The 25,927-nt window shown below is 52.4% G+C and overlaps 2 protein-coding genes across 9 annotated transcripts in view; one reads left to right on the forward strand and one right to left on the reverse strand.

Annotated features, from left to right (window-relative positions):
• Psme3ip1 (proteasome activator subunit 3 interacting protein 1) overlaps positions 1 to 2,485 on the forward strand; it is a 35,516-nt gene extending 33,031 nt beyond the window's left edge. For all 8 annotated transcript variants that reach the window (XM_090357595.1, XM_090357596.1, XM_090357600.1 and 5 more), the window contains one exon: positions 1,565 to 2,485. In XM_090357595.1, coding sequence (XP_090213721.1) covers positions 1,565 to 1,782 — 218 coding nt within the window. In that variant the 3' untranslated portion in view covers positions 1,783 to 2,485. The remainder of the gene's footprint in view (positions 1 to 1,564) is intronic.
• A 6,035-nt stretch (positions 2,486 to 8,520) lies between these two features.
• Positions 8,521 to 25,927, reverse strand: part of Cpne2 (copine 2) — a 37,562-nt gene continuing 20,155 nt past the window's right edge. Inside the window, exons 5-16 of the mRNA XM_090357603.1 lie at positions 25,071 to 25,142; positions 24,338 to 24,421; positions 24,152 to 24,241; positions 23,132 to 23,230; positions 22,654 to 22,740; positions 21,669 to 21,728; positions 20,994 to 21,127; positions 18,879 to 18,933; positions 16,179 to 16,230; positions 15,061 to 15,194; positions 9,942 to 10,178; positions 8,521 to 8,901 (exon numbers count right to left, since the gene is read on the reverse strand). Coding sequence (XP_090213729.1) covers positions 8,794 to 8,901; positions 9,942 to 10,178; positions 15,061 to 15,194; positions 16,179 to 16,230; positions 18,879 to 18,933; positions 20,994 to 21,127; positions 21,669 to 21,728; positions 22,654 to 22,740; positions 23,132 to 23,230; positions 24,152 to 24,241; positions 24,338 to 24,421; positions 25,071 to 25,142 — 1,212 coding nt within the window. The 3' untranslated portion in view covers positions 8,521 to 8,793. The remainder of the gene's footprint in view (positions 8,902 to 9,941; positions 10,179 to 15,060; positions 15,195 to 16,178; positions 16,231 to 18,878; positions 18,934 to 20,993; positions 21,128 to 21,668; positions 21,729 to 22,653; positions 22,741 to 23,131; positions 23,231 to 24,151; positions 24,242 to 24,337; positions 24,422 to 25,070; positions 25,143 to 25,927) is intronic.

The following is a 25,927-nucleotide window of genomic DNA, read 5'->3' on the forward strand; positions in this document are numbered from 1 at the left end:
TATATGTGTGAATCAGTCCATCCCTGATTACATTACCTGGCCGTTTTTGCATTTTCTTGAGACACATTGCTTTGAGAACAAATTTTAGAAGGGTTGTACTTCTCAGCCTGAGACAGTGACAAGGAGCTCTATCCTTTACTTTGCAGTGAGCTTCAGTATGCTTTAGTATCTTTTTTCTTTCTTTTTTTTCTTTTTTTGTCAGCACCCAGGACCTAGGCTGTGCCCCTGAGTTCTTTCACTCAACCACTTAGAGCCACAGTGCCACTTCTGGTTTTTGAGTGGTTAATTGAAGATGAGAGTCGCATGGGCACTTTTCTGCTTGGGCTGGCTTTGAACTACCATTCTCAGATCTCAGCCTCCTGAGTAAGATTATAAGTATGAGCCTCCAGTACCCAGCCATTTTAGTATCGTTTGACTTTTTTTTTTTGCTAGTCCTTTGGCTTGAACTCAGGGCCTTGACACTGTCCTTAGATACTTTTTGCTCAAAGCTAGCACTCTGCCACTTGAGCTACAGTGCCACTTCTGCCTTTTTCTATGTATGTGATACCAAGGAATCAAACCCAGGGCTTCATGCATGCTAGGCAAGCGCTCTACTACTAGGCCAAACTCCCGGCCTCTTTGGGCTTTCTCAAGGCTAGCACTGGTCTACCCCTTGAGCCACAGCACCACTTCTGGCTTTTGACTTGAACATGGGGCTTCATGCATGTTTTAGGCAAGCACTATACGACTAGGACACACTCCCAGCCCCTTTTGACTTTTGACTCAGGTTTGGTTTAATGTTTCCTACTTTAGCCTATAAACTTTCCCTGTTAAGAAATAGATAATATAGGTTGTTGATAATGAGGTTGTTAGTGTTTACATGAGGATGGAAAAAGGGATGGAGAGTCATCTTTTAGCCTTCTAGTTTGAGGCCTTCTGTCATTGGAGTGACAGCATAACTGGACTTGCTCAGGAGAAAAGAGGTGAAATTATGTATGTCATTTATACATGGTCTTAAAAGTGTTGGACCGTGTGGCTTCATTGTCCTCAATTGTGAAAGCCACAGAGTATTAGAAAGCAAAGGTTGTATTTAATCAGTTTCTAAATTGCTTTTGTTCCCGTCTTGGGAGAATGCCCTTGGTAATAAAGTGCGTTGTTCTGCTGCTGCTAGTGTTGGTGCTGGCTGGTATATTGGTCAAGTGTGGTGTGAGAAAGATATTAGATCTGAGTGTAACTAACTGGCTGTAAGACTATGACTTGTAAGGCAGTCAGACCAGGACAAGCAACATTGCAAGGAATTTGTCCTCTTAGCTTGAGACAGAGGAGACCAGAACATTTAGGCAGGCTGTGGGGTTCAAGTCCTGGCTTTGCCTGTTATCCTTGAGAACTTATTTCTCCTCTCAGTGTCTCACTTCCTCTTGTAAAATGAGGATAAACAGAGTCTTGACTGCATAACCCCATTTGGGGGCCCCATAGGATCTATGGGGAATGCCCCAGCATGGTACTGGCCTGTGGTGACAGGCCCTCACTTTGGCAAGAGTTAATAGTTAAGAAATAATAGTCCTCTTTTTTTGTTTGTTTGCAGCGGCCTCGTCCTGTGTGTCTGTGGGAAGCACGTCCCTGAGCGGCCCCTCCATTCACTGTCCCTCGGCGGCCGTGTGCATCGGCATCCTACCAGGCTTGGGTGCTTACTCGGGGAGTAGCGACTCTGAGTCCAGCTCAGACAGTGAGGGCACCATCAATGCCACCGGCAAGATCGTCTCCTCCATCTTCCGAACCAACACCTTCCTTGAAGCACCCTAGCTCCTGATCTTTCCACAGGAGGTTCCTCCCCAGAGGGTTCAGACTTTCACCAACCTCACAGAACTCTTCCGCCTGCTTCCTGTGCACATGATGGCACTTTTAACCTGACCTGAAAATGTGCCAGAATCCAGTTATGGCCTGAACTGTTTGGTTTTTTTTCCACTCCAGCACAGGTGACCAAACCTGTCCACTGCCTTTCCTCACTGATGGTGATGTTGGAGTGAGGCCTAGCAGAGGCTCCTGCCAGCTCCCTGGAGATAGAAATAGTGGGCTTACAAAAGGAGTCATTCAGTTTTATTGCTTTCTTGGTTTTTTCCTTTCCTTTAGCAACACACGGAAGCAAAGGCAGTTACTAGACCTGTTTAAATGTTCTGTTGTAGACACATGCTGTTTGGTTCTGCTGTGTGTGGAGCATGCGGAGAAGGAGGACTGACTGGTGACATAGGGGAACGCCTCCCTGGAACTAAGCTGCCCTGAAGTGTGACTCAGTAAAGATGATCCCCCATACCCACAGGGCTGTCGGTCAACACCAGCCTTCTCTGTAAAGCTTTTTCTTGCTCTCAGCCATGCTGTTCTCTTCACCGACCCCTGAGTGTAGGAGGGGACTAGTAATAAGAAGGTAGCCATCTTCTCAGCTTTTCTCTACCTGGCAAATTACCTTGTTTTTGTTCTTGAAATAAAAGACTTGGTTTACGATTCTAAACATTAGACAAACAGGCCTTATTTAGTCATGGCCAGAAACTAGAATTGCTGGTAGGTATGTTAATAAGATGACTATTTCTAGCAGCTTCTGGAATCCTAATACTGCAAAATAATGGGACACGCCTGTATTATGACTGTACTCTGAACTCCACTGAGGCCCTGCTCTGCTTGATGCGTAGTTCAGTTGTGGCTTTTTAACTGTGAAAGCTATTTCTAGCCTAAGGTGCTGCCTCAGTACTTTTCCTTTATCTACTGCCTTGCAGCTTCTTTTCCCAAACAGAGCAGACAAAGAATTTCTTTGTCTTTAGGTGACCAGAGACTTAACACTTTGAGAAGGAAGGACAAGAAGGAAGGAAGACGAGGTATAGAGGTCTCAAGAACCCAGGTGGACATGAGCTCAAAAGATATCTTATGTGGCCGGGAGTTTGGCCTAGTGGTAGAGTGCTTGCCTAGCATGCACGAATACCTGGGTTCGATTCCTCGGTACCACATACATAGAAAAAAGCCGGAAGTAGTGCTGAGGCTTAAGTGGTAGAGTGCTAGCATTGAGAAAGTCCAAGCCCAGGACTGGCAAAAAAAAAGAAAATATCCTGTGTTTCGCTGCTTAGGCACAGACTTGAGCTTTCTTCCTCTTGGTTTAGCATCAATTGTTTCTGCTTCCCTGGGTGTGAGACTGAGCGAGACACATACTGAATGTGTTGGCACTGTGATGCTGGCAGGCAGAGAAGCTACTCACTTTAATGTGGGCAGAGAGGCCCCCGGATCTCATCCAACCCACTTCTTTTCCCCTTCCAGTGCAGCAACACACTAGTGGTGCCTATTGGCAGATGGTGGCTTCCCTTCCCTCACAGTGCATGCTTGTGAATGCTGCCTTTCTCAGGGCTTCTTGGTGCTAATTGTTCCTGGCTGTTGGTGTGGGCACGTCAGCATCATGCTAACAAACAAGACGTGTAGGTAAAACTGTGTAGGCACCTTCTCCCTCCCTGTTCTGTTGTTCCTGTGATGGTGCTATCATGATTATAGCTCATACCCGAAGTAACCCCAAACCATTTCAGGAGGCAGACCAAGACATCAAAGTCACTATTATGTGGTTTGAGTTTGCAGAGGCCATTACTGCACCTCATGGCTTCTGTTGATAAATATTGGAAGAAGTTGACAAAAATTGTGGCAAGGATTAAAACCATATATCAGCTTCAACACTTACAAACCTATCAGAGGATGAACTCTTGCTTCCTCTTGTGCTGCCATCTTTCTGCTCTCACTGCTAGACTGTTTTGAACAAATGGAGGATCTTCATACTTTTTTCCTTTCTCTCACTATAGAGGCCAGATCAGCCCTCAACTTGCTATCTTCCTGCCTCAGCCTCCTAAGTACTGGGATTGCAGACATACACCACTACACTGGAGCAGAGATTTCTGCTGTTAGTGTCTCTGGAGAGATTAGTTTTCTGTGGCTCTTGTACCTATCCATACAGAGCCCTGGAATTGAAATAAGGTTCTGAGAAAACATTACTCGCAAAGCAGGGGCTGGGCTGACTAATGGAAAGGGAAAGCAGCTTCGGGAAGCATTCAGGTAGACATCATGGTTCTATCTCAAAGGATAGAACAGAGAGAAACATCTCCTTTAACCTTAGAATACAGTGGATGGGAAAATGTTTAAGACTAAACATACATTATTTCCTTAGCATCATTCCCTAAACTATAGAGTATAATTTAATTTTTATTTAACCTTATTTATTTTTTCGCCAGTCCTGGGGCTTGAATTCAGGTCCCTGAGCTGCTTCTGCTCAAGGCTAGTGCTCTACCACTGAAGCAACAGCACCACTTTCTGTGTAAGTGGTTCTGAGGAATGGAACCCAGGGCTTCATGCATGCTAAGCAAGCATTCTTAACACTAAGCCACAATCCCAACCCATAGTGTACAATTTTTTTTTTTACATTACTTACATTGTATTAGATTCTATTGAAGTAATCTGGAGATGACTTCAGTGCTACAAGATGTATAGGTCCTATAGAAGTATTGTGCTACTGGATAGAAGAGACTTGAGCATCTGCGGATTTGGGTATCCAATGGGGGCTCTGGAACCAATAACCTACTGACTACTCATGCCTTACTACGAGTCTACAACCAGGTAAGAGGGATACAAACAAGGTGTGTGTGTATGTGTGTATGTATGTGTATGTTTGTGTGTGTGTTTCTCTAGTCCTCTAGCTTGGACTCGGGGCCAGGGCACTGTCCTTGGGCTTTCTCAAGACTAGTGCTCTACCACTTGAGCCATAACACCACTTCCAGCTGTTTCTGTTTATGTGGTACATGCTTCATGCATGCTAGGTAAGCACTTTACCACTAGGCTATGCTTCTGGCCCTGGGGTGTGTTTCTTAAAGCCTGCTTACGTTTTCCTCGGTGGCACTCTTATAACTAACATACTATATATTGTAACTCGTAACTATAACATAACTCAAGTTATAGCTGAGGACAGTCTCCGGATAGTCCTTCAAGCCCTTCTATCACCCATCTTTCTGGGGTCTGGCATTACCTGGGTGGGAAGAAAGGTGGATTGAAAACCAAAAGCACCTACTTTTCCTTCTGTAAAAAGCAGAGGTTGGCCAAGATGCTGGAGGCTGAGGCGTATAATCCTAGCTACTCAGGAGGCTGAGATCTGTGGATCATGGTTTAAAGCCAGCCTGAGCAGGAAAGTCCATGAGACCTCTCCATTTAAAAACCAGAAAAGCCAGAAGCAGAGCTGTGGCTCATGTGGTAGAGCACTAGCAGCTAGGCCCTGAATTCAAGCCCCAGGACTGGCATACACACACGAACACAGGACCCAGAAAAGGGGGCTATATTCCCTTTCCGGATCCTAGGGCCCAGAACAAAGAAAGCTGGCTCCTTAGATCCAGAGCATCTTGGAAGTCAGGCACCCTAGCCAAGGTGACGGGCTAATCCCTTCCACAGTACCACTCCAACTTCTGTGGCCTGCTGCCGCCATCCCGCCAGCCCCACTGCTTCAGCTTTCCCTTTTCCCTGGGAACTCAGCCTCATTCTACCTCCATGGACATCCTAGTGATTCTGAATTTAGGAGCCAGATGTTTGCTAGCTGTGCCACTCAGGCAAGGTCCTCACTTGTTAAGACTTCACTTTGTTCCTCAATAAGCCAAAAGAGTTACGCCTCCTAAGGAAGGGAAAAGTCATGTGGATCAGGTATGTGGTAAATGGTAGTCACCATTAGTGCTATAATCGTGGGTCCCCATTTCCAGGTGGCGTATCAAGAGCTTGGAGGTGTGTGATCTGTGCAGGCTTATGGACTATGCTGGCCTTCCTGTGACATGCTGGGGGTCAGATCCAGTGGCCAGAGTCCCTGTGCCAGCTTCTGCTGTGTGTGCCTCTCCCAGCCCAATGTGAACAGCTCAGGCACACCAGGGTCCTTACTGTCATCTCAGACCCCTCCAGGAAAACAAGGAGAACTCAGTGACAGTACACAGCCATTTGGACTTGGGTGTTTTCTTGTTTTCCTGGTGTGCCCAGCTTAGTTACGCATTCCCCGGGTGGAATGTAAGCTCTGCTCTGTGGGAGGCTGGAATCTTGGCAACACTTGTGTAGTCACAGGTTGAGTACAAGAAGGCAGTCACACATTTCATGCCTTAATGATGCTGGCAAGGGCTGGCATTTTGCTCCCTTACCTGCTGGAGCAGCAGCTTCAGGGAGGGGGTGGCTCAGACAGAGGGGACAGCTCTTGGCTGGAGCTTTCTGCCATAGTCTATAGTCTGATTCTAGCTTTGTGATAGTCACTATATTGAATTGATAGCATTCGGGGGAGCAGTCCTGTACTTTTTTTTTTTTTTTTGTCTTTTTTGGTGCTGGGGACTGAACCTAGGACATTGCACTTGCTAGGCAAGTGTTTTGCCACTGAGCCACACCATAGCCCCCCCTTCACTATGTTCTGTAGTGGAAATCAACTGCCACCCCCATCTCCGACTTTACTATATACATTGCATGGTTCCATGGCGGAACTAGGATTCTCACTAGAGCATTTAAAAGACTGGCTTTCTGTGGTTTCAAGAACAAACACTGCCTACGCCTTTGTGGAAGCTTCTGTCTGCTCAGGTTCTGAAGTTTCCTCCCGCCATCCATTTATGTATAGGAGAATCAAGCAGCAGCACCAAAACCTGGGGAATTAAAAGGGATTGATTGGGTCCTGGTCTGGGTGCGGGTTCCTCTTTCCCCTGTGGACTAGGCCAGCAAGAGTGCACTGCATGCCTCACCATTGTGTCTCAGGCAGGGATAGGGCAAACCTCAGAAAGCTGAGAGGCTGGAACGCTGAACACTGGTCTGCATACCTGAGCTGAAGAGCATGAACTGGGGACAGAACTGCATCATCGGCAGGGACTTGGCCTATCAGGTAGGTACTAGTTTGCCAATCTGGGAAGTTACCCTGAGGCGTTGTAAGGGAGGTGTGGTGGTCTGGTGAGAAGTGGTCACCCAATGTGTCATCTTTGGAGGGCAAAAAGGGAAAATGGGGATTGGAAGAGGTTGTTCCCTTGTGGTGGTCTTAACTGCCAAACCTGGGCTAAAAAGTCCTAGTGCCTCACACCCAGCCTTGTGGCTGAGACAGAATGAGCCAGGTGTGCTAGTGCTGGATTTCAGCATGTTGCTTGCCAATGGCTGGGAAGCTGCGCCTTCCTTAAGGACTCTCCACAAATCAGCACCATCTCCTGCACTCCTCTTGGGAGAAAGGACGGTAGGTGCCTAAAGAGCCTTTCATCTAGGTCCCTAGTGGCCACAGCATCACTAGGTTTGGGTGAAGGTGTCCTTTCTTCATCCTCCTCCAAGACACAGCATGGCTCCTAAGCTTGTCAGGCACCAGCAGTGGGACCCACCTGGCACTGCCCAATTCTCAGAGGCCTCTGGGAAGAAATACTTACCTGGGAGAGCAAGTAGGGATGGGCTTAGGGAATGGCTAGGTCCTTGGCGGCTTGTATGTACCGCTCCTTTACAGACCAGCAGATACTGGTAGTGGTAGACCAGCTCACACATAGAGATGACCTGACTCAAGTCTTTTCTGCCCCTGCCTCAGGGCTGACAGTTTCTCTACACATTCCAAGGCCTCAGATGGGACATGGTTAGTGCCTATAAAGGACCGTAGTGATGTGTTCACTGCTACTGCTCACATGTGAGCCTGTATGAGAGGGGCTGCCTCCTGGGAAGAGACTGGGGATACTATGTCAGGAGGGAATCCGAATGGGAGGGAGTTAGGTCCCGGTGGTCCTTGGGCTGGTCTCAGGAAGCTGGGCTTGGTCCCGGAGAGGCAGATATGGTAGAAATAGCAGGCTTGCAGGCACCCCTAGATCCAGTCCTAAGGCCTCTAAAGAGACTTTTTTTAGGGGGTGTCGATCATAGGGCTTGAACTCGGGGCCTAGGTGCTGTCCCTGAGCTCTTTTGCTCAAGGCTAGTGATCTGCTGCTTAGCCACAGCTCTGCTTCAAGTTTTTAGGTAATGAATTGGAGAAGAGAGTCTCCCAGTCTTTCCTCCCTGGGCATGGTTTGAATCACAATCCTTAGGTCTCAGCCTCCTGAGTAGCTAGGATAATAGGTGTGAGCCATCAGTGCCCAGCTCCCAAAGAGGCTTTCATACACCATGTTGTCCAGGGGTCTCAGAGGAGGAAATAGGTTGCAGGAAAAATGGGACAGTGTGGGGCCAGAGAAAGTGGGCAGAAGGTAAGAGATGCTAGAGAGGTGGCATGGGCCTACACCATATCCTACACTAGTTTCATGGGGTCTGCACTCAGAACACCCCAATTCTTGGCAGGAGGGCTGGGTGAGGAGAGGAATTCTAATTGCACTTTTTCTGGATCAGTGAGCCCCTATGGTCCTGGCTGAAGAAGTTGTTGGTGAATGCAGGGATATCACAAACTGCTTTATTACTCTGAATGTAATAAATAGAACACTATAAAAACACATCAGAAATTGGGTGCCCACCACGACATAAAATACTGACTGGGGACACATTTCTTTCAGCAACTACTTAGAAAAAACAAGCCAGTTATGATTGTAAAAACTTTATTCTCTTGAATAACAATTCCACGAGAATTATACAAAGTACATTCAATACTTAAGGGGAGGTGGGAAGGTTGGCCTGGAAGCATCAGGGGTTGGATTGGACATAGGAAGCCCGGCTGCACTGTGGGAAGATGAGGGGGGGTAGAGTGGAGGTCAGTTGTAAAAAATAAGCATGTGGATTGGTAGAAAAGGCCACCCACAAGGAAGCAGGGTGAACGTGCATGGCTGGGGAGGGTGGGTGCTGATGGGCGCAGGCTCAGGCAGGGTCCGAGTTGGTGGGGGGCAGGTTTTTGTGTTTGAAATACTGCACAACTTGTTGGGGCAATTCTGCCAGCACAGCTTTGGCCAGGGTTTCTTTTGCTGCCTGCAGGGTTGAGGGTGGGGTAGGGAGAAAAGAGGAGAAGTGAATGCAAACTGGAAGAGACACCATGTCCACACAGCCCAGGGGCAAGAGTCTAGAGAGGACCAACATGGGCTGAGGGCCAGCACCTGCCCCAACCCCCGCTGTGAGCAGCAGCTTCCTTAACAAGAACTCTTACCTGGTGTGCTGCAGCTGCCCAGAAATAACATTTTAGGATGAATTGTCAGTGGGAGGCTTTTAGGGCAAAGAAAGAGCTACACAGCCTACTCAACTGGCAGGCATTGCCTGCATACCTCTTTGGCTGGGAGTGATGGTGACTGGTTCCCAGTCACATGAGACTCTCCCGTGTACCAGCCAATAACCTGTGCCCAGCACCAGGCCCTAGGAAGCTACTGTTTCCCCAGGTGCAGAACCACCCTGGGTAAATCCAGAGGCTGCCAGGAGAGACGTGAAGTCTACTACTTAGTCACTATGTGCTGAGCCACGCAGTCAGCTACTGGTCCCAACGGGGTAGATGTGACATGAGACCCTGATTCTCTCTGAAGTTCCTCACAAGCCCTGCTGCCAACCCTACTTTCCTTGTGGGTAGACCTGAGGGGGACTAGGCCAGAGCCAACTTTAGCAACAAGAGAGGGAGGCCATGAGTCCCTCCTGTAGGGCCTTTGTAGAAAAGAGGCTGAGAGGCCTCAGTCCATCTTTCCTTATGCAGAATGAGGGGCAGGAAAGCCTCTCACCTGTGGTGGCCTTTGCCCTCATTCCTCGGCCTTGAATGCATTTTTTTCCAGGGTATCCAGTCTAGATTTAGTACTGCTTGCTCCCCTGGCTGTGGCAAGAGCTCACAGGGGGCACCATGACTTTGGGGCAAGGCCAGCACAACATCCAGCACCTCACAGGCCTCCAGGAAGCCAATGGAGCTCAAGATGGAAGGTCTGAGGCTGGGCCAGACAAGTGCTCCCACACCCCCCTACAGCCACCCTGGACTGAGTGTAATCCCTGGTTGCTCAGCCCTGTGACTGTCCCTCCTGGCCCAGGTCTACACTCACGTTTCGGAAGTCCCGGAAGGGCACAAACTGCACGATGTCACGGGCTGCCTCCTCGCCTGTGTGGGAGCGCAGCCTGCGGCTGTCTCCATCCAAGAACTCCATGGCAGCGAAGTCTGCGTTGCCCACGCCCACAATGATGATGGACATAGGCAGCTTGGACGCCTGCACCACAGCGTGCCTGGTCTCCTCCATGTCACTGATGACGCCGTCCGTAATGATGAGGAGGATGAAGTACTGCTGCAGGGAGGGGCCAACCAGCACTGAGCAAGTCTAGCATCTCTCCTCTTCCCCCAGGTCTGTGTAACCACACTGACCTCCCGTCCTCCCCCATTCTGATGTATGAGCCCCAGGTTCAGGACTGGCTCTGCCAGTTACTACACCCGGGCGATTGACAAGGGTCACTGTGCCTCGGTTTCAGCATCTGAGAGATGGGAATGCTGCTCAAAGCTATACCATGCCTGGCAGGTGGCAGCAGTCCAGACCACAGCATTCCTCACAGGCTCCAGCTTGTGCAGGAATTTATTTTGCTGAGAGACTCTGGGGCCAGCCTCCCTGTTTCTGCTCCCCCTGGGCAAGAAAATCTGTACCCCATTCTTTCCCTGCTCAGCACAGCAGGAGAGGTAGATGGCTGCAGGGGCTGAGAGCTGGTCATCTGGGCTAGCATGATGGGTTTTAAGTGAATCTGGGTCACATCCCAGCCTTGGCATTAACCATGAGAGGGAGGCAGGGGTGGGGAGGGCTGTGTGGTCTTCCCCCCTTGCATGCACTGTGCTCAGGAGGCAGCCCCTGCAGGGAGCCAGCGTCTTATCCTTTCCCACCCTCGCTGGCCTCCAGAAGGCAAGAAACTCAGGGCTAGCATGGAAATGAGCTCCAGCCGCTACCTAACACCACACTATGGTTGCTGTGTTGTACATTTACCCGCTACTCGTGACAGGTGAGGCCGCTGATCATAGTGGAATAGTTCTAAATCATTTTGGTTAAAAAAAAATCGGCGTGGGTGATATGAGGGTAAAGTACAAACTGACAGGTGGGAAGGTCAAGATGGAGTTCAAGAAACAGGCCCAGAATCCCAAGCCTGGCACCTCATTTTCAACTCCTCTCTGTTCCAGGCCCCCTTGGTACCCCACTTCAGGGACTCCCTTCTCTTCTCCAGCTAAGGCTGGGCTTCACTGTTGAGGTCTGCATTCTGAATACTTAATGGCCCTGTCTAGGTCTGGTCACACAGCTCAGGGAAGAAGTGACCCAGGTTGGTTCTGAGCCACATTTTCACTTAGCAGAACAGCTCCCCAGGGAACTTGCAGAACCTTTAAGATCCACCCCCAGGGGGCCTTGCTTTCCTGTGTGTCCTAAGTATGAAAGGGAGGGAAGGAGTGGGCTGTACCAGTGGAGACATTCACCTCATCCCTTCTCACCCCCAGTTCTAGACAGCATTGTGCCTTTAAGAGACCAATCCTTTGGCTGTGGATACCTGTTGCCATGGAGATGGCAGCCCAAATCCTGCAGTGGAAGGCTGCTGCCAACCCTCATCCCTGGCTTTGAGAACTTGAGAAGCCCAGGTAGACCCAGTCCCTCTTGCCTGCCACTGTTGGCTTAGATAATCCCTTAACCCCACCACACAAAGTCCATAGTTCCTTGGGCTAACTGGCTGCTCCCGGGAGGGATGGCCTGGTGTCCAGCCCCTTCCAGCTCAGGCAGGCATCACCACTCTCCACATGCCCTGCCCTAGGTCCCATTTCACTCAGCCTTTCTCCCCACAGAGCAGTAGGGAACCAGTTCCCACGAGGGATGGGTACCAGCAGATAGGGTGAGGAGTCCCTGAGACGCAGACACTCCCTGTCAGCCGCAAGCTGAGTCCCATTTTGGGACTACTGTGTGACTTGTGAAGGCCTAACAAAGGACCTGATGCAGTCCAGGGTCAAAGCTAAGTCTGGCTAACTCCAAAGTTGGGGCTCTTCTATGACATCTTCCTCTTCACCCACTGTACTAATGCCTGTCACTGTGACCCAGGCAGTGCAAGGATCTTCTCTCCCCTCAGTACTCTGCTTTTTGGGGCTGACTGGGAGAACAATCTTGGGCAGAACCCAGGGGCTGGCCCCGGCTGTGGGCACTCACTCCTGTGATCAGTGAATGCGCAGCTGGCAGGCCCTGGGCTTCTGGCCCAGCCTGGGCAGAGCTGGCTGCCCTGGAGTCTCAATAACCCATTACCAGGGCAGATCAGAAGGAATAGAGGGCTAAAGATAGGAGAACAGAGCAGAAACAAGCAGGAAGGGTCACTACAGTCACCCCAGACAGCCCTGGGTTACTCTGTTCCTTTTTTCCAGCCATAGTTCTAAGACCCCCCCTGCAGATGTGAACTCAGCTTCCCCAGCCATCTAGGACTCCAAGAGAGAACCCTTTGCATACTCCTCTCCCCCACATGCCCTGGACAGCCCCTCACCCCCTGCATCTCACCAGCCTGGCATCCCATCCAGGCCCAAAAACAACCCTCAAAGTCAGCCTCCTGCACATTTCCGATGGCCCTGCTCTTGCCTGTGTGAGTTTCCAGGGCTGTAAACTGCCCTTTCAAACAATGCATTTCACCTGGACTTGATTTAGAAAACATTGAGCAGCCCACAGCAGTTCCAGGCACTGGGAAAGCAGCACTCAGCCCCGCTTATTTCTGAGAAGTTGACCCTGAGGGCCCTGGGGATGGGAGAGGAGGAGACTCCCAAGAGTGCTGCCTGTGTCCTGGCGCCCCCTTGGTGGAGCCACCACCCAGAAATGGGCCACGAGCAGCAGGTCTGGGGCTTCCCAAAGCACAACACAGCCATGGTGGGTGTCACCTAGGTGCCCCTCTCTGTGGCTACCCATTGCCCTCAGGACACCCCAGTCCTCAATGGCTCCTGAGGTCGGCAAGAGCTAGTTCTATCTCCTGCAGCCCCCATAAGGCACACGACAAGCCCCAGGCGTGGTGATGCCCTGGCCACTGCCTGGACCACTCCACAGGCACGCATCTTCTAAGGGGTAACAAGACACCTCCACCCTTAATGGGCCAGCCTTCCCCGGACGTCTTGGCCACTACTGCAACTCTGTACTGTCTCCATCATAGGCAAGTCCCATGACCTCACTGCCAGTGCCCCCTGACCTGTCCCTTCCCCGCTTTGCCTGCTCATGGTACTTGCCGCCTTCCCGACATGGCACAGGAGCACACTGAGGAAAACACCAAAAGCAAATAAATGGGAGAGTGGGGCCTGCCTAGAGAGATTCTGCCGCCACCTGCTCTCCATTTCCTGTCTGTGGGAGTGCAGGCATGTATGCACATATGTCTAGGGACAGGGAGAATGAAGCTGCACCAAAGATTCCTCCCAAGTCAAAAAAAACACAACAACCAGATGAACAAAATCATCAGATAAGCCAGGAATTGCTTCCTTTGCTGTGGACCTAACAGCGCTTGGCATCACCAAATGCTAGCCTGAGGGCTCCCGCCACACCCCCTCACCCCCCCAAAAAATTCTTCACCAGCAAGCACCTCTCTCAAAGCTATGCACCCACCCCACTGAGTCCTCACACTGATTCTAGAAGGCAGGGACTGTTGTCCAGGCAAGGTGAATCAAGTTCAGAGAGCTTAAGCTGCCTGTCTTGGCCACACAGCCAGAAATGCAGGAAGTAAAATAGGCTCTCCAGAGTGTGGGGCAGGGAAATTGGGCAGCACCAGGACCCTCCTTTACTATATCTTGAGATAGTAATAAGACGGGAGGAGACAGCCATGTACACTCCTGGACCTCAGGGCAGAGGGACCAGTGGAGACTTGGCTCCCAAGGCCCCACATACAGCCTGGGTAGGTGACAGTTTAACCAGGAGAAGTGGGCCAAGAGGTAACTGGCAGCATTGGGTACAACAGAAAGGGAGGGCATGCAGGTGGAGAATCAGGACCAGAAGGCCAAGCTTGGTCTTCATGCCCTTTTACTCAGCAGAAGGGCCTAGCTGGACTCTGAATTCGGTTCCCCAGCTTGTGTCCCCCAAACTCAAGCCACAACCTCTCCAGAGGTGGTTCTTGTAGTCTAACCTCAGCTGGCAGGATAACAGACAGAAAAGCCCCAACAGTGCTAGCCTAAAAGCCTGCCCTCTACCTCGGTAGTTTTTCTCTTAGAGAAAAAATGCAAGCCTGTTTTCCATCCCTGTCTTCTATCCCTTCAACAGACTCAGATGACACGAAGTGATGCGGTAGGGCCATGGCCAGTGGGCAACATTCTCATTTTATGAGAGGAAACGCACGTCAAGTGTGTGGAAAGGCTGGGATGGGAGCCAGTGGCTCATGCCTGTAATCCTAGCTACTCAGGAGGTCAGGAGGCTGGGATCAGAGGATCGCAGTTCAAAACCAGCCTGGGCATTAAAATCTGTGAGACTCATCTCCAATTAGCCACCAGAAAACTGGAAGTGACACTGTGGCTCAAGTGGTAGAGCCATAGCCTTGACCTGAAGAGTTCAAATCCCATAACCAACAAAAACCAAAAGTGCAGAAAGGACTTGATCATGTCTCAGGGACCATGGCCAGGACCTAAAGAGTTGCACTCTGGCCTTTCCACTGAACAGGTATGTCACCATCACAGCTGAGTCCACCAGCCTTCACCCCTACCCTCAGGGCTCCTACTTGTTCCCTGTTTCCCAGGACACACTTCTCTGAACTCATGGGTGGTGGAAGAAGGGTGGCAAGGTGACCCTGAATAACCTAGACTCCGGCCCTACCAGAGAGGCTCTAGCCTTCACAGCAAGCATCAAGCCAGGTAATTCCTTCACCTTCCTGAGAGGCAGGTGTGCTTCTTATTGGACCTGGGATAAAGACTGCAAAGGCCATAGATTCCTGGTGACCATTGTTCTGGGAGTAGGGAGGAAGCATTTCCCTAAGTCATAGGCCTGCGTCCTGCCATGCACCAATGACATTCCCTTCCCATGTAGCTCCAAGAAGCCAAGCTTGGTCCAAACCCTCACAACACAAGTGAGCAGACCCAGGCAGGGTCTCACCTGGATTGAGGGCCAGGGAAAGTGGACTGTCCTGCTCACCAGCCCTGTGGCAGAGGCAATGCTGGTTGTGTGCCTGGCCAATGCCAGTGTGCACACATACCTGTGGCTGACTACTCACCGTGGCTGTCTGCTGTTGCGTGGCCTGGGCTGCAAAGCGGGCCACGTGGTTGACAATGGGGGAGAAGTTGGTGGGACCGTAGAATCGGATGTGGGGCAGGCAGGCTGAGTACGCCTGTGCGATACCATCCACACCTGCTCCGGAGAAGAACCTGGATCAGCCCCCACCTGCAAGGCTGCACCCACTCCCATCCTGCCAGTGGGGAAGTGTACTTCACATAAACATCTGTAAGACAGGCAGCTCCTGAGGGAAGGGTGGTGGAGCCAGGGGCCCTGAAAGTGGTAGAGTCAGACAGGATCCTGCCCTCACCGCTCCTGGGCTGTGAGGCCTGGAATATGGCTTAACTTGGTAGCTACCTGAAAGTCCATTGTGGACTCGGAGGCTCAGGGTAGGGGTCCTGCGGTTAGCATAGCCCTGACACACTATGTATTCTAAACAGTAGCTTCTCTGGGCCCTCAAACATCCATCTGTCCTGGGCTTCTGCGCAGAGGCTGTGGCCCAATGGCAAGGTGGACTCCCATGGAGACATTTGTGCCACCAGCAGGGGCACAAGACCACACTGCTTGGCCAAGAGATGCCATGGTCGCCAAGCTGCAGCCTAAGCTGATGACTTGATTCATTTCCCTTTGGAATCAACTTTGACCCAGGGAAGATATTTGCTAGGCTGGAAATGAACCTCAGGCTGAAAGGTCTCAGGTGCCCATTCCCTGTCCTGCTCCTCCTCTCAGCTCATGACCAATCCCATCATTGCTCGGAGTCAGGTGTGCACAGGCCCTGCCCTTATATCCAGCCAGCCAGCCAGGCCAACCTACGCTGGGACAGCAAGGAAGAGGTGTAAAGGGACCCCTCTTCTACTCCTGGGACACAAAGGGCCTGAGCTAACCACTTCTTCTAGCTCTCACCTGGAAGAGTGAAGAGTGTCACACCAGCCCCAGAGGCAAGGGTCAAGCCAGGTCTGTATACCTGCTGCATTGCCTGACTCCAAAATCTAGCTCACCCCTCATCAGGCATCTAAGTAAGTGTGGCAGAGAGGGGACAAAAGAAAGGGACAGCAACCCGTGCCTGACCCCTCCCTCCACCCAGGGAGATGACAGGGCAGGGGGAGGGGGCACACTCACCTGAGCAGAAGGGGTTGGTGGGATTGAAGTTGATGGCAAACTCATGGGAGACCTGCAATGCAGAGAGAGTGCTGAGCGGCAACCCCCAAGTCCAGCCCCATGCCCAGCCACTGCCAGGTTGAGTCCCCTCGAGGGCCCCTCACCCATCCCTTCAAGTTACTGAGGCCCTGCATCTGTGCATCTGTGATCACACACAGACACACCCTCACTTCGTCATGGGAAAACCAAACCTACATCATCTCACTCTTTCTGGGTAGCCAGGGGGTCAAAGCACCTCACCCTGCTAAGATCTTCTGGGTCCACAAACAAGAACTGTATACCTACTGTGTGCCGGGTGCCATGACAGCGAGAGGGAGACCAAGTGCTTTCCCAGTAAATCAGTGCTATAAGGACAGTGCCCAGGAAGGTAGGATACCCTCCCTGTGAGCATGGACCAGGGCAAAGTCCCAGGGAGAGGGAGCACTTAGCTGAGAAGGAACGGGGGGGGGGGTGAGGAGGAGAGGGGGCAAGGACAGGGTAAGGAGATAACAGGCTGAATGAAGGTCATGTGCAAAAGCCCCATGGTAAAAGGGAGAGAGGAAAAGAAGGGAAGGAGGGAAAAAGGAAAGAAGGGAGGAAGGAAGGGCTTGCTCTCTTGTTTGTGGGACAGGAATGAGGCAAGCCAAATGCAGAGAGGGCCAGGCCTGACAGGTTCTGGCAGCTATAAAGGAAGGACAGGGCATCTGGCATCTCTTAATAGGTTCCAATGTCCTGCTTGGCACCACTGGGCTTTTGGCCAGGACAGGCCGCACCTCCCCAGAGTTGCCCTGTGACATTTCCATTTGCTCAAGAAAACGTCTCATTCAGCTGAGTTCTTTGAAAGCTAGCTGGTGTCCTAGCAACAGGCTCGTGCTGGCCCACCGCCTGTTTACCCTGCCCCCATGTCACATCCATGCTGGCCCGAAGGCCTGGCTCGGGCCCTCCAGGTCTGGGCCTCTTACCACATGGGGCTAGGCTTCCCACCTCACCAGCCTGCCCTGTGGGTGAGCACAGTGCTCCCCAGAAATGACTTCAAAATGACAAAGCTGGCCAGACAAGCAGGGGCATTGGCTGTGACAGACATCCCCACCTCTGGCAGCTACTCATCTGGGAGGCAGGCACAGATTCAGGGAAGAATCCCCAGTCCATCTGCCCACCCGGGATCCAGGCCCTGGATGACCTTCCGGAGGTGACCTAGGGAAGTCACAATGTGTTTGGAGGCTGTCGCTTTCCAGTCCCACAGCTCCATCCCGTTGGCTTCTCACTTGGGCCTCCATGTAGCCCTGGGTTCCCTGAGACCCTCGCCTGCCTCTTGCCCAGCCCCGCGTCCCATGCCTAGTGACCCTTCCTTTTACCTCTACCTCTTTCTCCTGGCCCCCTCCCAGCATCTGTGACCTGCTTTGCCTGTCCTTCCTGCTTTTTCACTAGTGACCAGCCAGGCTCAACCCACTCCAACCGACCAGGTCTCAGGGCCTACCAGCCTGCAGGAGACCCAAACCTATGGGTACTCTGTTCTCACTGAAACCTGGCTTCTCAGTCTCTCCCCACCCCAGGTAGAATGGGGAAACAGGGCCCACTGCTCCACTCTTGGTGGGAAGGAAATACATCCAGAACCTTCCAGTGCTCAGCAAACACTACTTCACTGTTTGCTTTCCATGGCTTCACATTGCCTCTTCTCCTTACTCTGGAGAGTAAGCAGCATGGCTGCTTCTCATGCACAGAGCTCCAGCTAGTGGCCAGAGTCCATCCCTCTTAGAGTTCCTGAAATACCATCTACCTCTCTCCTAGGCCTCCTTTCCACCACCCTTGCCCACCCCACCTAACCCCCATCCCCATCCCACCAGTGTACCTGCCACCGAATGCCCAGCTAGAAACCTGGTGCCCCCACAGCCAGCACCCAGCCAGCCCTGTCAACGCCTGTCCTTCCCTCCCCACTGCAGCCCTCCTCTCCTCCCTCCCCTTCCTGCCTTCACCATCCAGGTTCTACTCCACAAAATCCCAATTAAGACCCTCCTGCAGCTCCCACGGCGGCCCCACTGTACACGAACACCCCAAGGGCCCTGCCTGCTTCCCATCTCCAACACCGGGCCCATCACCCACGTCCTGAAGAGCCCCTGGGCCTCTGCTCCACTGCCTTTCCATTGCTCTGCAAACTGCTGCCTCCTTTTTCCCTTTCGGTTTAAACCACCTCCTCCTCCAGGAAGCTTTTCCTCAACCCCCAGGCTGGGCTGGATTCCCTCCCTGGGCTCTCTGCCCCCAGACCTGTGCTGCCCCATGGCAGTCTCTGTGACACTGCCTGCCTTTAGGGACACTCAACAGGGTGCAGAAGCTTGGTTACCCTGACTTTCGGATGAACTGTGGGTGATTTCCAGTAGAAGTGTGTCTGCTGGGATATCCAGCACATTCTTATCCTTAGGAAATTGATGCTCATGTAACAAGCAAACTGAAGTGGGCATCCTGTATGTTACTTGCCAAATGTGGCTGCCCTGTCTGTCATCCCTGCTTAACACGGCTTCGGAGAGCAGAGCACCTCAGGGCCTGTGTATATTCCAGGCTAAGACAAGAGTAGGCCCTGCAGACAGAGCACCTGGGCCTCCTACCCAAGTCAAGGTAGATCCTGGGGAGGAACACACACACACACCCTACTGTCTCAACAGGAAAAGGAAGTACGGCTTTACTCACCTTCCAGTCTGGTGGTAACTGGGCCCCGAAACCCAGAGCTGGAAACATCTTGTCACTAATCACAGAGAGGAAAGAAAAACAGGCTGACGCATCTGGACACAGGCCTCCAACCACCCACATTCTCCCATCCTGGCCCCTGACCAGGTGTGGGATCTTGCCTGTACACCACCTTCAACAGAAACAAAGCTTGCCCCTGAAGGAAAAGCTGTTAACAAAAAATAATATCTCTACTGAACGAGAGCCCACCACAAATATGTGGCTTTGATGTGTCTCTGCCCATGGCAGACAGTGCTAATCAACAACAGCACTGCTAACCAGTGCCTGGATCCAGCTTTCTAGATCCTTTTCAAACTAAGACCTCAAGCAGCCACTAAGCCAAGGTCATGAATTGGTACCAGCTTCCCAACCTCCCATTTGTGGCTGGGGAAAATGCTCCTAAAATAAGCACTCGGCTTTAGCAATCAGGGTCATCCCTCATCTGTCCCCCAGCTCTGTCCTCTGATCATTCACAGTTCTTCATATACACTGTCTCAACTTCAATGTGGTTGTGTCCCATCTGTCCCCAATCTTTTCCCTCTTAGCACACTCTTGCTTGCCCTTTAAAGCCCAACTGAAATGGCCCTTTCTCTTCGTGGGCAGTTGGTGGGTCTCTATACCCTAGTAAATGCCTCTCACTGGTGCTTCCATAGCTCCTGCCTCACATGTAAACATGTCTCAAAGAACTCCAGTGCTTTCTTCTCTCTTCTTTTAGTGAGGCTCCTGGAGAGTTGTCATGACCCTGCCTGTTCAGAGCAGGGGGACAGATCAGTAAGATGGTAACTTAAATGAGCTGGGTGGACAGTGATAGTAGCTCAAACTCAATGTCTCCAGCCACCATGACCTAGCCACATTGGAATGCTTATCTGATGCTCAAACAAAGGGCCTGAGTGGTCAGTGGACATAGGAACCAGGATCTACAATGACAACATAGATGAATTTTTGTCTCCCTTATTCTACATTGTGTGTGTGCACACGCTTGCCGGTCCTAGGGCTTGAACTTATGGCTGTCCCAGAGCATTTTTTTTTCCCCCTAAGGTGAGTGAACTTAAGCCACAGCTCCATGTCTGACTTTCTTAGGCATTTATTGGAGGTAAAAGTCAAATGGATTTTCCTGCCTGAGCTGGCTTTGAACCATAAATCCCCGCTTTTAGCTTCCTGGGTAGCCAAGATTACAGGTGTGAGTCACCAGTGCTTGGTTTCTGTACTTCTCTTAATGGGACCTAGAATCATAGCCACCCTTCAGGCCCTGGATCCCTGGAGGCCTTCTGTCCCCAGGATGGCTCTGTCTTGGAGACTAAGAGCACAAGGGCTTCTGAGCCTGCTTTTTTATTGCCAGTCTTGGGGCTTGAACCCAAGTCTGGGCACTGTCCCTGAGCTAGCACTCTTACCACCTGAGTCACAGCGCCACTTCTGGACTTTTCTGTTTATGTGGTACTGAGGAATGGAACCCAGGGCTTCATGCATGCTAGGCAAGCACTCTACCACTAAGCCACATTCCCAGCCCCAGAACCTGCTGTTTACCGGCTTATTTCTGACACATGCTATTCTCTCCCCAGCTTCTAAGGTGCCATGTCCTTGCACCATCTGTGACAATGGTTCCCTCCTCACAGCTTTCCTTCCATGACCATCCACTGAGACCTCGTGGTGGGAGAAGGGTCCCTGGGAGTCTTCCTATGTAAGTCCCAAGCAGATCTGAGACTGTTAGAACAAAGACTGGGGACAGAACAGCCCCCCTGTTCTGTGTACATTCCAACCAATTCTTGGCTTGCACCTTGGCCTCTTCTTTCCCCAGCTTTGAAAGGTGTGGCTACAGCAATAGTGACAAGACTCACCTTCCCTTCCTCTCTTTCCCACTGGCTTTGCGATGTGCTTTGGGGCAGAGGATCCCAGTGTGGGTCGTGGCAGGTAAGAGTATGGCAATTGATTAGCAATATCTGCCAAGGTACAGGAAGGGGGCATAATCACAAGAATACCATGTGGCCAGCCATTCCCACCGTGCAGATCTCATACTGCCCGGGTCCTTTCTGAAAGGGGCAAGCCAGTCCCCCAGGCTGACAGAGTCCTCCGCAGGCTCACCTGTCGTAATCCTGGATGATCTGCCCCACTGCCCAGATGGCTGACAGGTATTCATTGGTGCCGAGGGGGTTGATATAGTGCAGAGAAGAAGGGTCGAGGGGATTCCCGTTGGAGGCTGTGAAGTCTATTCCCACCTGTGGAGTAGGGAAAGGCCACTCAGCCTGGCCACTGGAGGAGGAGAGGCTGAAGGGACCCAGGAACACCACTGGTCTCCAGGCCCCAATCCTCTCTATAACTTTGCCTGAAACCAGGAGTGTGTGATTATATCACTCTCCTGCTCTAAGGCCAGCTCTAGTTCCCTGCTGCCCAAATGTAAGGTCTCCTGCCCAGGTGCAATAACAAGGCTAACTCACAGCCTCTGGCTCCTTTATCTCCTCCTAATCATCTACCCACCCTTTCATCTATTCCCATTCTAGGCCTTTATTTGTAAGGCTCCCTGGGCCTGAAGAGCCAGGCGAACTTTTCTCCTTAGTTCTTTTTCCAGGGCCTACTCAGCTACCTCTGCCCCTCTGAACCCCTCCCAGATCTCAATCCCAAACCCAAGCCACCTATGCCCTCTCCTCTGGGGCCAGACACATTTGTTGCCCCTGGGAAGTCCTCCCTGAAGTTTAGCTCAAGTCTTTTCTATGGCAATAGAGCCTAAGTCCTTGGGGAGGTCAGGGAGAAAGGACTTACGGTGAACATGAGCTGGCAGCCACCCAGGATGTAGTCTAGGAAGGAGTAGTCGCGATGAATCTGGAAGAAGCGGGACTCAGTGGGTCACACTGGTCACCCGTGCCCCCCAGGGAGGTGCTGATCAGGGTCCCCCACCTTGGTAGCCACCAGGAGACCAAAACAAGCAGATGAGATGGATCTAATTATAACCAAGCCCAGAGCTGGCACATTGGTGCCGTGGCCTCCTCATGAGTTAATGACGTTGTTCCTGATTGCATCTGGATGGTCTGGCCTCCTCCTGGCACAGTGCACTGGCCTTTCCGTTTCAGTAGAGTTGGGCGCTTTCACTTAAGCTCATCAATGGGGGAGAGGGAAGGGCTGTCTAGGGAAAAAGGAGGTAAATGATGGAATGGGGGTTGGAAATGAGGTCAGGCTTCTGCAGAGTACATTTCTGTGGCACTGCCACTGAAGGGTGGTGAGGATCCTGGGACAGCTGCGGTCCAGACCAGAAATGGACACCAGGGTCAGACTGGCCTCTGGGAAAGCTGTGCCACCCTAGCCCTGTACCTTAGACCCAAGCCTGGGCCCTTGCTGTCCAGGGCTCCTTCCCCGTCTGGCAGGTAAGTGACCAGCAGCTATCCAGAACCACTTGGTAAAGTGAGCTCTGCTGTGTTTGGGGCCTCAGTGGTCCAGCTCTATCTTGGGGACCACAACTACCTGGGTCTTGCCGAGGCCAGAGAAGAAAGTGCCCCTTGCCCAATCCCCTTGCCCACCAATGCCCGGCTTGCTCTGAGTATGCCACCAGCATGGGCAGTGATGGCTGCTGATGGTTTGCAATGAGGTGACTCGTCCACACTTTATCTTGCCCGTGTAGCCACTCCCACAGATATGGAGACAGAGACCCAGTGAGATCACGGAGCCAGGAGGCGGCAGGGGCAGATTTGAACCCAGGCCGCGCTGGCGCAAGCTCTGTGGAGTCTCCACGTGCAGAGCCCCCACTACTTACCTTGCAGGAGCGCAAGACAATGACACCCGAGTTTCTGTAGCTCTTCTTCTTCCTCTGCTTCTTGGGGTTGATACACTCCAGCTCCAGCTACAGTAACAGAGAGGCGCAGAGAGAGGCTCAGCTGCAGCTGCTTGCAGTCAGATCCCCACGGATCCCCCCTCCCCACGTCTCCATCCAAGCCATGACAGGGGACAGCTGGCTCCAGGCCCAAAAACGCAGAAGACTGGCAACTGCTCCTCCAGACCCCACCACCCTCAGAACGGAGGGCCTGACCTTGGGTTTGGGGACAGCTGTGACTCCATGCGACAGGCCAGGCTTATCATCTCCCTTCATCCCACCTGACACCTCTGCCCCCAGACAGGTGGAGAATCCGAGGCACCCAGAGGACCCTACTTAGGAAGAAGCAGGGTCTAAGCCCCAGTCTGCCTGGCTCAGAGCCCCTGGGCCCCTGGGTTGCCGACAGGGCCCCACAGCTCACCGGGACGCCGTCTCGAGCCTCGCTCATCTGCGACACAGAAGTCTGGAACTCACCAATGAAGTCGTGGCCACCGTCATTGTCATAGTCATAGCACATGACCTGTGGAGGGTCCAGTGTGGTCACCCCAGGGCTGTCCTGAGTCAGGACCTAAAGAAAACCCTCACATCTGCCTCAATGGCTTTGGGGCTCCAGAGATGCCTCCGGCAGGAAGCCTTCCCAGATTGCTGGAGGAGGATCCAGCTCCAGGTGCACAGTGCTCACTTACTGACACATCTGACTTGGTCCTCCTCTGGTTGGGACCCTCGGGCTCCTATTAGCCTTTGAACTTTGGGCCTCACTCAGCTTGCTTTCTTGGTAGGCATTCCATCACTTGAATCATGCCTTCAGGTCAGCTTTTTACTGGCTAATTTTGAAGAAAAGTCAACAGACCTTTCTGCTCAGGCTGGCTTCCCCCACCCCCCAATTTGTTTTATGCCAGTAATTGGGGCTTGAACTCAGGGCCCGGGCACTGTCCTTTAGCCACTTCCAACTTTCTAGTTGTTAACTGGAAATAAGTGTCTCACAGACTTTCCTTCCTAGGCTGGCTCTGTGCCGCAATCCTCAGACCTCAGCCTCCTGAGTAGCTAGGATTACAGGCGTTAGCCATCTGTCACCCAGCGTGGAAACGGAACTCAGCAGCCATGCTACTTGGAGGTTGAAGGCAGAACCTTGTATTCATTCTATTGACGGGTACCCGGAGGCTTAGAGCGCAAAGCACCTGACCAAAGCCTCAACAGCACCAAGCAACTGCCCCAGGACCAGGGCCCAAGCGCTTTGGAACCCATCCACACCCCTGTCCGATCACCCTGTCACCTTTGCCCACCCTGGCCTCCTGTGACCACACCTATAGGGCAGGTGTGTCTTATAATCCCAGCCAGCAGCACCTCGGGCTGCCTGAAGGATGGGCAGTGGAGAAGCAAACACGTGAGGACCCAGTGATGTCTGGGATAGGGCGGGGCACAGGGCCCTGAACCCCATTACCTGGACGGGCTTCTCCAAATCTCCATCGCACAAAGACACCAGGGGCACGGTGAATGGCTTCCACACGGGGTCCAGCGTGTACTTGATCACCTGTAGAGCAGCGAGGGGCAGGACTGCGCTCAGGCCCAGTGACGATGGGGCTGCCGACATGCGGACCCTGTGCGACAGCTCAGGCCCCACACCCACCTCAGTCCTGTGCACCAGCATCCATTTTCCATCATCCCCTGGCTTGTAAAACTCCAGAAACGGATCCGACTTGCCAAAGAGATCCTGGGGGAAATAGGATGACTTGGGCAAGGGGACACACACTGCCCCACGTGGGTGGGTGTGATGTGGCCTGGAACCACCCACAGCACAGGTGGGCCAGCCGGGCTCCTCTTCCTCAGACGCAGCTGAGGCAGCTGCAGCCCCACTGAGCCGGAGAGTGCCAGGGTGCTGGAGCTGCAGCCTCTGTGGCACAGAAGAACTTCAGGTGGAATTCTGCCCCCCACTGCAGACCCAGGCTCCCCAGAGAGGGGTTTATCTTAGTGAGACTGAAAATGACAACTATGTTGTTGAAGGGATTGCTGAAGGGATGGATGGCCTTTAGAAATGCATTCATCTAAAAGAAAAAGGGGTCCTTTAAAGAGGTTAAATGCCAGTGTGTGGACAGAAAGCAAAATGAATAAGAGAAATGAGGCAGGGTAGGCTGGCAACAGCTACAGCCATTTCCACAGGGTCTTTCGGTGTAGGCGGTAATGTGGAAGAACCCCAGAGGGCACAAGAGTCACGAGAATGTTCAAGGAAGGAAGAAAGACCGTCAAACCAAGGCAGTAGCGAGTGCAAAGATCCTGAGACATGAGTGCGCCTGGTTTAATGTGTGGTGGGGGAGGGGGGATGGCCCCTCCCTCCTGACACAAGCCCTCCCCACTTGGCTCACCTTCTTGTCCAGCTTCCTGCCTGCCAGGCTCAGCGTGATGACCCGATTGTCGGACAGCTCCTGGGCAGCAATCTGTAAGGTGGGGTGCTGTGAGGGAGGTGCCAGCTGCTTCCGTTTGCCAACTGGGCAGGTGCAGTGGGTGCAAGGTATCTGGCCTTGGAAGGGCTGAGGGAGGGTGTGCTGGGTGACCCTGGACCCATCTCTGGGCTCCCTCAAATCTTGACTTCCAGTTTCTAGAAGCCCATCCAGCTATAAGGAACCAGCAAGGACTCCGTGTGGCTCCGGAGAGGAGACATGGGATGTGGGAGGAGATGGCATGGGGGAGGGGAGGTCCTTGAGCTGTGGGGAGAGGTTTGGGAGCAGAGTACAGCACGAGCTTCCCCTTGCTTCCTCTGTACCCCCACCCCGAGTCTTTGGAGGCCAAGGGGCCAGGACGATAGCATCTGCACTGTGCCATTGGGGAAACTGAGGCACAGCAAGGGCAGAAGCCAGCTGAGCACCCTAGGATGACCCATCCACTGGCCATCTGTCCTCTCTCTTCCCCACAGCCACAGGTCCACAGCCTAGCTGGCCGTGACAGAAAAGCTGCCAAGGCTGCCCTGACACAGGCAGGAAGCCCGTACCCCTCCTCCAGCAACACAAGCAGGCCGAGGTCCTTTCAGCCCAGGGAGGGCTTCTTCTGCCCCCACTGCCCCTAGAATGGCCTCCCTGAGGCAAGCTCGTCCTCCAGCTGGGCCTAACAGCTGGGCCCATGTCCCAGAGCAGGTCAGCAAGGAGGCCCTGCATCGAGGCTGGGCGCTGGCACAGTCTAGGATGCTCAGGGGATAGGATGGATGGAACCCAGGACATGAAACGAA

This window comes from Megascapheus bottae, chromosome 24 (genome assembly GCF_031878675.1).
Source record: "Megascapheus bottae isolate mThoBot1 chromosome 24, mThoBot2.hap1, whole genome shotgun sequence".
Taxonomy (NCBI): domain Eukaryota; kingdom Metazoa; phylum Chordata; class Mammalia; order Rodentia; family Geomyidae; genus Megascapheus; species Megascapheus bottae.